Raw genomic sequence first — 11,228 nt, 5'->3', positions numbered from 1 at the left:
AATGGGGGATATTTTTTTATACTTACCTACAACAGGAATCAGATCCAAACAAAAGCAATAGTCCTAATAATGATTAAACTTATACAATGTGAACTGTTGTTAAAGAAATCAAGTGAAATCTGGCAATAAAGTTACCCATTCAGTTCAAGCCTTGTTGAATATAAACTGTTGAAATGGATATTCTTCCATGCTAAGTTACTTTCTCTCTTACTGTCACTCTTCACGTGTTTTTAATCATGCTAATAAACTTTTTTTGAGATGACTTTTTGCATTAACTTTTGTGTTCATTTTTGTAACCATAGCCACGCTTGTCTGCAGCAACTACTCTTTGTGTTGAGAATCAAGCTCTCAGTAGCAGCACAGCCTTGAGTTTATTTAAGCAGCATTTAAGTATTGTTTAAGGACTAACAGTCCACAAAAAAATGTGTCACTTTTGGTTGGGTTTCCTTCATGTTCCTCTCAAAGCCTCATAAATCCTCATTGCTTTTGTATTTGCCATTTTACAGCTAAAGGGGTTATGGCAGAACTTGCTAAAACGGTACTTTAAACTGATGGTTTTAATAACAAACTTTCTAAGCAAGTTGTTCCCAAAAGTTTTCAGGTTATAAAACTTGCAGGCAGTTTCTTGCAAATGTGAGTCAAACTGCCTCAGACTAACTGCTATAGGGACCTGGTTTTGAAGGTTTTGCTAGCTTGGGACATTTTCTTTTCTTCAGGAACACTAGATAAATGCTGTTTATTTTAACATGTCTTGTTTTAAAAACTCTGTTTAAAATGGTAATTTCTGGCAGTTGGGATATAACCTTCCTTTAAAACAACAAGCGGCATCACAAGTAGTACAGCACTGGCAGGCATTATGTATTGCGTTGCTTGGGATGTAGGTGTTGTGAGAGAGCAGAGAAACCTCAGCTTGTATATCAGCTGGTAAGTAAAGTAAGAACTGACTTATCTTTTTGCTTTTGAAGTATAAAAAAAGTTGTATTGTGTTTTGGGTTGTTTTGTTTGGTTTTTTTTAATGACTAGTGCCAAGTAGGATGCTTCAGCATGTCATTTATGTTCACCTTGGACTTCAGTTGTCTGATGATTAGCGATTTCTCTTGCTAATTTAATAGCCTTTTATTCTCAGTCATCTTTGTGAAATAGTGAGTATTCTGTAGTATGGGGTGGGGGATTTGACTGGTGTGGTTTTTTTCAACAGTAATTCAGGCTCAGTAGTACTCTCGTTTCAGCATGTGCTGTTGAATGTTGGTACAGAGATTTATCTGTTGGAAAAATGAGCTCTATGCTTTGGAGTGAATCGTTCACTTGTTTTATTACCTTCATTTGTACTCATCTAGTAGTGGGAAAATACATTTCTTAATTTGTAATGAATTTAGCTTCATGAAGCAAATATGTATTAAGACAGAATTCTTCAAAGGTACTTCAGTGTTTCACTCCCACAGGTTAAAAATCACACAAGAGACCATGCATTTCACATCTCATATCTTTTAGTCCTGTCACTTAGGACTTTGGTTTGTAATAGCTTTGAGAGGTGTTGACACAGAAGGTGCAATGTAAATAATAGTGTTTGTTTTCCTTATGATTTCCTATTTTGTTCCCTCTATTTAAACAAGTATCCTTACACTTGAGATGGGGAATTAAAACACTTACTGAAACACAAGCAATAGTAGGGAAAAGCTATGAACAGCGTAAGCTTAAATTCTAAGGGACCCTGTTCAACAGGGTTAAAAAGCTGCTTAGTCCTGTTGAATGTGGAGAGCAGCCCTGAGGGACTGTACCGACACCCATACTTCTAAAATCAGAGTTCCTTGCAAAGGAAGGAGCGCAGCGTGGCTCATTGTGTTAGGGAAGGGACTTTTTCTCTTTCCAGATGCGGAGAGTGCATTTTGTGTGTAGCTAACGTCTCTCGCGCATCCTGTGCAAAGAAACTTTTGAGTCCAGTAGTTGGTTAAATTGCCTGAAATACTTTAAGGTGTCATCCAAGGGGACAAAAGTTTGTTGCAAGTCTGATGTCCAAATTCATTACCCCTGGGTTTGGGGAACCCGCCTCATCCTTCCCTGTCGTTATCCTGTGCTGCGGGTGACAGTGTGCAAGTCACACCTTGGTCTCGCTAATTAACGTGCAGTGTTTTGCCCTGGAAAGTAACTAAACTATCTGTTCTGTCAAGGTGGCACTGGATGTGTTGCATCGCAGGAAAAAGATGCTGTGCAAGGGCATCATTTAGTCAGAAACTTTCAACACAAAGTTGGAACAACTCCGTCTCCTAGAATCTGCAGCCCCCTTTTGCTGGGTGGTCCCAGGTACAGTTGGTTCATATTCTGCTCCAAGGAGCCCAGGGCCACCTGCCCGTGCTCGGGGTGGGGAGGTGGGGGGAGCAGGGTGCTGGGCAGCACCAGCCTGGCCCTGTGTGTTGCCCCCATGCCAGCTGATGAGCTTTCTTCATCTCAGGAGGGGAAGCATCCTCTTCTGCCTGCTGTGGGAGTCCCTCACCCTCTGAGCCCCCCAGCCTGCTGTAGGAGTCCCTCCCCACTGGCTGAAGGCTGGGTGCTGCTGGGCTGACACCTGAGGCTTCAAGGCGGTGCTGGCCCCAATCCCTGCCCCCTGCTCTGGGGTCCCTGGCTGGAGCCGCCCAGCTCATTGTACAGGGAGTTCGGGGAAGGAGGCGCACACGGCAGAGACAGGTAAAGTGCTGTGGGTCCTGGCTTTCCCCATAGATGCCCCAATAACCCCATCTCTCTTTCTTCTCTTCTGCCCTCCCCTTACTTCCCCTTCTCCCTTGCCAGCCTCAACTCCTTGAGGGTTCCCTCACTGCGTATAGGGCTTTTTGCAGAGGTGCTGAGAGCCTGGCTCCAAGGGGGAGGATGGGCACTGGCAGTGCACAGGCTTATCAGCAAGACTTTTGATTATGAGATTAGCTTTCTAGTTATCAAGCTTCAGATAAGGCAGCGGCTGCATTGCAGTGAGTGATAAAATGCCTAGGATTTCTTTATGTGGAAGAGTGGCTGTGTGGGGAGCAAGGGGAGAAGGCAATCTGGGAGCAACTCCTAACTGGAGGGTCCTGCAAGGGTGACATCTCAGAGATCTGATAACAGAGTATGCTGCCGTGGTGCAAGGAACTATCTCTGGGGAAATGCTGGATGGGATCTGCAGAGATCCCCTCAGGGTGACTTGGGGTCGTGTAAAAGCTGCAGTGAACTTCTGTGAACAGACTAGTTTCACTGACAAAAGGAACTATTTCATCCCGTGAATTGTCTTATCAAGCAGGGCTATCTCAGAGCAGACTTTTTCTGCAATTGCTAATTGTCTATTGGAGTTAGTCAGGATGAAACAGCACTTTCCTTTGCATTTAATCTCCTTATATATTAATTTAGCATGCTTTAATTAAAATACCCTTCATGATCAAAGTGAATGAGTTGGAATAAGCAAATCAGGATTGACATTGGTAGCATGATTTAAGCTATGCAGAGTAATCAAACCTTACTGCAAAATTAATAGGGCAAAGGCAGAAACAAACACAAGAAAGTTCCTTGTCTAGGAAACCAGATATGTCTGAATGAGAGACATGTACTGTGGCGCTCCCAAAAGAATAGCTGAAAAGGGTTTCAGTGTGTGCAAGAACAGGACAGAGGCGATAGCTTCTTAAAGTCTAATGTTTAAATTTTTCATCATCCATCAGTTTGAGTTGCTTCTGTTACAAGACTGGAGTTAAGTATTTGTGATAGACTGAAGTATTGCTAGAGACTGTTGAAAGATGTTTTCATAAGAGTACCTTGCTGATATGTGAGATTAAACAATCTGAAAAAGGCATTCATATTTATCAAATGCTCAGATCTGTAACTCAAGCCGTGGCAGAGAACTTTTAAAACAAAACAAAAAAAAGAGAATGGATCCAAATTCAGCAACAAAAAGAAATGCAGAAATTAAGTGTGGCTACAGATAAACCCTTGAAATGAAGGAAAGGGAGAGAGAGTCATCTCGGGGCCAGAGCAGAGTTGGCCAATGGGGCCCTCTGTGTCACCTGTTAAAATCATGGACTAATCCCAATGTAAGAAGCTGCAATTTGTAGAGCAGAGCATCATCTAATAGATGAATTAATTGTTTTACCTGTGGGGATGGTGACTCTCACGGCTGGGCAGCAGAGGCAGAAAATCCTCTCTGCAGTAAACTTGGTGCAACGTGGATTAAAGCCACTAATGGTCGGTCCCCAGTGCTGTGCAGGGGACGTGGCTGCAGGAATACCTGTGTGAGTGAGATCTGCTGAGTCTCTGCTCCCTTTCTGTCCCTGCTGTCTTGTCCTTCAGGAGCTAGACTGAAAGCAACAAACTCATTTCACATAGGACAACTCTGAGACTGTCAGTCTTTCTGATGACAATCAGTGACACCCTGGTGAAAAGCTCAGGGTATCCCGTTACTGCATGTCCAGCTGATTTGTCTTTCAGTGATCTTTATACCACATAGCACAGGGCAGCAGGGATAGCAAAAGCTAGTGAAACAGGTATTTCTATAGAAACTGTGTCCTAGCTGATGGTGAAAAATTGATGGTGTACTCTCACAAGTACAAAGACTAGTGCTTTGATCCATGTAAGTGAAGTGGTATAGTCTTGAACCCCATTTCCCAAATGGGTTGCTTTCCTTCTGTTTCAGAAGGGCACAAGGACATTTTTCCCCTTTTTTGTAGAGTGATGGCAGCAGGGGAGGGGAGCACCCCTTCAGCCTCCCTGCCTGGAGCCCCCTGCACTGACATGGGGCAAGTCAGAGAGCCAGGCCCTCCCACCCTTTGAGTTCAGAGATCTGGGAAGTGGAGGGTCCCAGACCTGGTCTGCAATAATAGTGCAGGCAACTGACCAAGCTAGAAAAGTCTTAGGGTTTGCTTGGAGTTTCTTTACTATTTCAGTTTCCACTCTCTCTATTTCTTTTCTATTTTATCTGAGTTTAAAAGGGGTTTGTTTGTTTGTTAGTTTTTAAACTAAGCTGCATTTAAGTCGTATTTAGGTGGAACAGTGCTTAGTAAATAAATGGTGCTACTAGGAAGAAAATTAAAAGAGCTGCTTGCTAAAAGGAGAATAAATCTAACTGTGTACACACTTGTTGGACTTGTATTTGCATAAAATATATATCTATCCTGGAAAAAGATCTAAATTAAAAACGTGGGAGCAAGCACTTTTAGATCATTCCGATCTCTGTCTGTACTCCATAGCTTAGGCTGTCTCTGATTTATAGCTGTGAAAGTTTTGGGTGATTATTGCCTTTTGACTCCGTTCTTTTTTATTTTCCTTTTCAATCAAAATGCCTTCTCATTCTAATAAACACTAGAAGAAATGTCCAGACTTTTGAAGATATGTTTCTTATTGATATCAATGAATCATGCTGAGATTACGCACAGTCAGACCTCTGAAGGTAAGACCAGAACTCCTCTATGAAGGATACATTTTGTGTGGATGGAAAAAGCTATGTGTAGTAAAATAGATGGAGTACTGTTCGCTAACTAGGACCATATTCTCTGCTCTCTTGACTTCGTGGAGCTATGCCAGCAAAGAATTTAACCAAGATTGCTTATTATTTAATAACCTTTTAGTTTCACTGTTTTTCTGTAGATACATTTAATCAAAACTGCATTAAATGCTTATAAATAAATTATATGTATATATAGTTTTGATCGCTACATACAATATATGTATTTTTGTATAAGACAGTTGAATGGTAAAACATTAAATCAGGTTTTAGTAACAGAATAATCTTTTACAGATTTGCCTCCGTTATTACACAAAGCTATGGTTAGTATTTTTATTTGATCTCTCTACTAACATTTTATATTATAATATAAAAATAATAATTTATTACATATAGTTATCATTTTTTCCTTAGGAGGAAGTAATAACTGGAAAATATCTGAATGGTAATGTACAAAATTGTTCCCACTTATGATTCAAAAAGGAATTAAAACTCAATATCTCACCATAACTTTTTTATGTTCCATTTTCCATATGTAGCCCTCCTTGATATACTTCATTTTCAGAGGTAATGTATTATTCTCACCGTCTTGATTTTTCAGTATTGTCTTGCACTTCAGATATGATCTGTTTCATTTCCACAGAAACTGGAACATTATGGCTAGAATGAAATTGGCACATATGATTACTTTGATTTAGATCTTCTGTGAGGAGTATTTCCTCTTAACAAGGAAAAAGCTGTTTTTCATGATAAAGCAAAAAATAGGCATAGAATGAGGCTGAGAATAAATACCTGCTACAGTTTTCAAAAGTTTTGATAATTAACTTTATTCATATGTTTCAGAATGGCTTCTTAAGGAAATTAGGTGCAGTTCCAGCTTGCTGTCCATCTTCCTCTTTCGGTCCTGCTCCATCCCCCATCCATCCCACTTCCCTCAGCTTCGGGCGGCTTTTGAATTATTTGCTAATTTTGTCTAAATTTGAAAGAGCAGTATAAGCCTCAAAGGCAATTCCACTCCTACATATTTTGAGAAAATCAATGGCTGCATAAAGAAGACACACTGAAATTAATGACTCTGCTGAGGGAAAGGCAGCAGACATTAGTCGGTGTACTTTCTTTCTACAAGCAGATCAGAACAGACATAATGGGGTGCCAGGAAGCACACCTATAGCTCCGGACTAGCCACAGCACAGCTTGTCTCATCCTTGGAGACGGTACTAATGGCAACATGTTGGAAAATTGAGTTTATTGTGGGTGGTGGTGGAGTTAGATTAAAAAACCCGTAACTAATTCATTTCGTTCCTCATTGAACCTTGTGTTTTCATTGCATTAAGTAGGTCAGCTATTAGTCTTGTTAGGCCAGAAAGCTGAATACTCGTGTCATTATGGTGTTAGTAACAGTGTTTGCTTTTCTTATTCTTGTTTTGTCTTGTAATCTGCTATTTTACATGTTATACTATTTTACTGGCATTTTTGGTCCTGTTTTCTGTTACAGTTCTAATGTCTGGACAGCAGATATGCTTACAAAAGTCATGGCATATTTTCATGCCCAGGAAGTTATGTTTACTCTTAGCAGCTTACAGGTTTGTGCCATTTAAAATGCATGAAAATTTTTATTCAAAAAGGAATTTAAAAAGCAACCTATCTCTGTAGCCAAAACTCGGTTGCCAATAATAGAGATAACGAACACATCTACAGTGTAGCAGATAAGTAGGAAATAGGAATAGGTTTTTTGGTTGTTTTTTCCCCTAAGATTGCAGGAGTATGCAAGGCAGAAATAGTAAGTAAGAAGATCTTTTTGCTTTTCCTCTGATGGAAAGCAGAAATTATGAGTTTTCAGGCTCAGCAATTGTTTCTGAGTTGAGTGTATACACATGCTGTTTTTCCACAAAGTAGGAGGTTTCTCCCAGATTTTGACTGTGGCTGTAGTTTGCACTGCTTCTGATGGAACGAGAGGCTCCAGAGCATCCTACAAAATGCATCCACCTTCTAAGGCTCCTCTGAACTATCTTCTTGTAAATTGTCAATGTGGAAGTGATATAGGAAAAAGTCATTGTACTTTATCCCTGGTTATGAGCTGGTTTAAGTGGAGCTGTAGCCTGCTAATCAAAACCTGACTCCCTCCCTCCTCCCTACACACAGACACACATGGAAAAAGGAGAGTGTCAAATGTGCGATTGCTGAGCCTTAGGCATTCCCAAAAGCCCAAGGCCATATAGCTCCACAGCGCTCAAGCCTTTTCCCAATCAGCTCCATTTCACTGTCACAGCTTATCCAAACCTTCGTGAGACTAACACTGCCTCTTCCCATTAGATTAGATTTAGTAACAGTTTCAGGCTGTAAGCAGGCCTGGACCCCCCAGACAACAAGGATCTAACTGTGTTGGTATTTGTTGGTAGCAATGCAAGCTAAGCAAAGAAAACAAAGAACAGTTTCAATTCAAATTCCAAACCAATTCTGAAATAATTCTGTCAGGAATTAGAAGGGATTTTACGCCAGTCTGGTGCTAATGAGCCTTACAGTGCTTTCTGTTCTAATATTATAATTCCCCTTAGATTTTCAAAACAGGCACGAGATTGTTAACTAGTAATGTAGTTTGATGTAAGAGAGAGTATTTTTGCCTTACGACGTGGTACAGACTTTTCCTCCCATCTAATTGCACATTTCCTTCCTTTTTTTAAGTAATAATAATATGCACACAGTACCTGATTTTTTTGGAGCTCCTCAAAAAGGTTCATTTTCACAGCTTTGCTGTGTGAAGCAGAAAAGCATTATTACTCTTGTTTTATGAAGTGAGAAACTGAGGAAGTTTTGTTAAGTGGCTCATTGGAGAGGACTCGCTCATGAAGCCAAGAATAGGATTTAAAAATTACTGTCTTTAGGTGCTGCATTTAGAATATTTTTCTTGACAGTTTGTGTTGAATATAGTTATTCTATTTGTTGACAACACAGACAATACAAGAGTTAAGCACTTTTCTCTCTGTAAGCAGAGGTTTTCGGGGAGTAAAAGATGCCCCTAGTACAAGAATACAAGTTTTATGTATGCTACCCATATTTTTCTATACTTCAGATGTCCATAAAAAGTTACCTGAAGAACCTTTTATACCAGCCTAGGCAACTACTTTCTGAATTTCAACAGCTTGATCAGCAGCAGTTCCAAACTGCAATGAAGTATCTCTTCAACAGCAGAAAGGACCATATTGTAAGTCACTTTGCACTTGCGAAAAATAAAAGCTGCTGTTAATACCTTAGATAAATGGGAAGGAGCCAGACAGGGGGTCTCGTGGTGCATGCCATGCAGCTATTAGCTGGCTTGTATTAGATTCCAGGGGCCCCTCTCTTTTGGTTGGACTTATTTCGTTTAATTCTTGTTGTCTAAAAGTTTGGTGCCAAGTCCAAGTCAGTCCTATGGATTTTCTCTGTAATCACTGGGGAGAAACACATCTCCAGGGAATGGTTTACCTACGCAAGTATCTGTGGTAGGTAGGACCGGTTGTTCTCAGGGAGTATCTGCTTCTCTTCAGTGGCCAGAAAGAGAGCCAAGATGACTAAAGAAGGTGAAATTAGTTACCTTGTTAATTAGTTACGGGAGTGTGCAAGCAAATTGCTAGGGAATTTGGAGGGGAGGCAGCATAAGATAATTTGCTTGCCTCTGTGGCGTGTTCCCTGTGTGACCCATCTTAAAAGTCTCACTCAAAGTCAGTGAGTGCCACCCGGGGCGGGGGAGTGCTGCTGCAGAGGGGACCTCCACTGCAGGGGTGGGATCATAGCCTGATGGATGAGAGCACTTGGCACCTTCCCTGCTGGGATGAAGGGCCTCCAGCATGGGTATCGCTGAGAGGGTGGAGATGAAGCTGGGAGAAAAGGAGAGCGTTTCCCCAAATGCATGAGATGACTGCCCAGAACAAACACTGTATAATCCACTATTTAATGGTGGTTCAGCTCATACTGCCAAAGCACAGAGTGGCACACACTGGGAATCAGAGCAGTAGAGCATAAGCCCTTCCAATAAAATATATTTTGTCTTCTCAAATGGCATACCCAGGACTGATAATATGGCATGAACAAATCACCAGGCCGAGGACTATATGCTCTGAACAGGCTGTCCTAGACACATCCACATGTGAGATGGAGCAACCTAATAATCCATCCCCAACCAGGGTGGCTTTATTCCCTGGGCTTGGCTCTTCGATGTTACCCTATCTTCTGGAGGGGATGTTTGTAGTAAGGGCTGCAAGATGGGAAAAGATCTATTCTAGAGATGTCTACATATTAATTTATATATGAGATAATACTCATTCAATTTTTCAAAGTAACTAATTCTTTCATGAGAGCACACACTATAAGTTCAGCCATTTGGATTATTTTCCTGGTTTTCATTTTTATTTTGGTCTCTGGTCAATGCCAGAAGAGAGTTATCTGAAGTAATGCAACCGGGCAGTATTTTGCAGCTATTTTTCATGATAACAGCATTATATTTTTTTGCAGAGTGCTTTCTGTCAGGCCTTAAAATGAACAATATACTGAATTAATCAGAGACATTCTTTTAACCCTTTGTTGCCTGCAGGAAATGGGAAATATTATTCTTGACTGGGACAAGACTAGAGAGAGAATTTTTCAAAGTCCAGGAGTAAACAGGACCTTGTTCCTTATAACACTGGATAAATGCTTTCTGGCTTTGGGTGCTTTGGACTGTGTGGATATCCTAAACCAGGTTTTGCGTGTGTCAGGAGTGAACTATCTCCAACCTGATGTCATTGGGAGACTCCCAACCATTCTGCAGGAGGATGCTTTCAGAAACTTGTAAGCCGTTTATTTTCCAGACACAATTAATTCTATGTAGTATTTGCTGACTATGTATACTGCTAAAAAGAGGTTACTGTATGGTCTCAGTCTATTTTCCAGATACAGCTTTCAGCTTATGTGTTGCTGCTTCTAAAAACATTTGCCCATGTGTGTGATTTTAAAAAAAAAAAAAAAGTTAACTCATTAGTTAACTAACATGCCCTTGTATCACTTAGATCAACAGTATTCAAGGACCTCTATGACAAAACGTCAGCAAATACACAGAGAGCTCTGTATGGTTGGATGAAGCAGATTCTACAAAAATCCTACAACATGAGTGGTATGTTATGTACAAAGTATTTTATTCTTGTCATAAGAGAAAAACAGTCAGCAAAAGGTCTATCCATTGTATTGAATTGTTTCCCAAATTTAATGCAAGTCTGTTTAAGAGTAGCTGTGTTGAATACCTTTGTTCCCGAATACAGCAAGCACAATATTTGTTATTCATAGCAAATAGTTCTCCAGAGATGCTCGCTCTTCATCTCTTCTGCACAGAGCTATACACAAAGTCTCTGTAATTTATCTAAGACTTAAATAGGATACAGTTGTCAGGTACTCTGCACAGGTGTGTTGTTCACTTCTGACCTACTATTCAGACTAGAAAAATGGATCTGTCTCAGAATATATTAGCCAATGCACTGTTTAAAAATACAAAGAGATGTAGGATGTTGTGAAAGTTGTAATGCACATGTCACTGACTCGGGACAAGATAAAAACAAACTTAATTCTGATTTTATGCCTTTTACCGTAGTTGTTTGCCTTGTTAATGTGTCTTAAACAGATGTGCCACAGCTGGGACAGTGCAGGACAGGCTCTGTGAGGGGCCTGTAAAGTGGCAGCATCAGAGCCAGTGCTTGGGTTTCATCGAACATCCCAGCAGGCTGTCAGGGGAGCATTTTAGACTTTTAGATGTCTATGTTCTTCCTCTTTC

At 40.6% G+C, this 11,228-nt stretch overlaps 1 protein-coding gene across 1 annotated transcript in view; it reads left to right on the top strand.

Annotated features, from left to right (window-relative positions):
- Positions 1-5,319: 5,319 nt before the first annotated feature.
- OTOA (otoancorin) overlaps positions 5,320-11,228 on the top strand; it is a 36,839-nt gene continuing 30,930 nt past the window's right edge. The window contains exons 1-8 of the mRNA XM_035889269.1: positions 5,320-5,398; positions 5,747-5,775; positions 5,867-5,897; positions 5,992-6,019; positions 6,948-7,035; positions 8,523-8,654; positions 10,020-10,255; positions 10,474-10,577. Coding sequence (XP_035745162.1) covers positions 5,320-5,398; positions 5,747-5,775; positions 5,867-5,897; positions 5,992-6,019; positions 6,948-7,035; positions 8,523-8,654; positions 10,020-10,255; positions 10,474-10,577 — 727 coding nt within the window. The remainder of the gene's footprint in view (positions 5,399-5,746; positions 5,776-5,866; positions 5,898-5,991; positions 6,020-6,947; positions 7,036-8,522; positions 8,655-10,019; positions 10,256-10,473; positions 10,578-11,228) is intronic.

The sequence above is a fragment of the Egretta garzetta genome, unplaced genomic scaffold (genome assembly GCF_000687185.1).
Source record: "Egretta garzetta isolate BGI_Z169 unplaced genomic scaffold, ASM68718v1 scaffold292, whole genome shotgun sequence".
Classification (NCBI taxonomy): Eukaryota; Metazoa; Chordata; class Aves; order Pelecaniformes; family Ardeidae; genus Egretta; species Egretta garzetta.
This window is presented reverse-complemented; position numbering and strand designations above follow the sequence as displayed.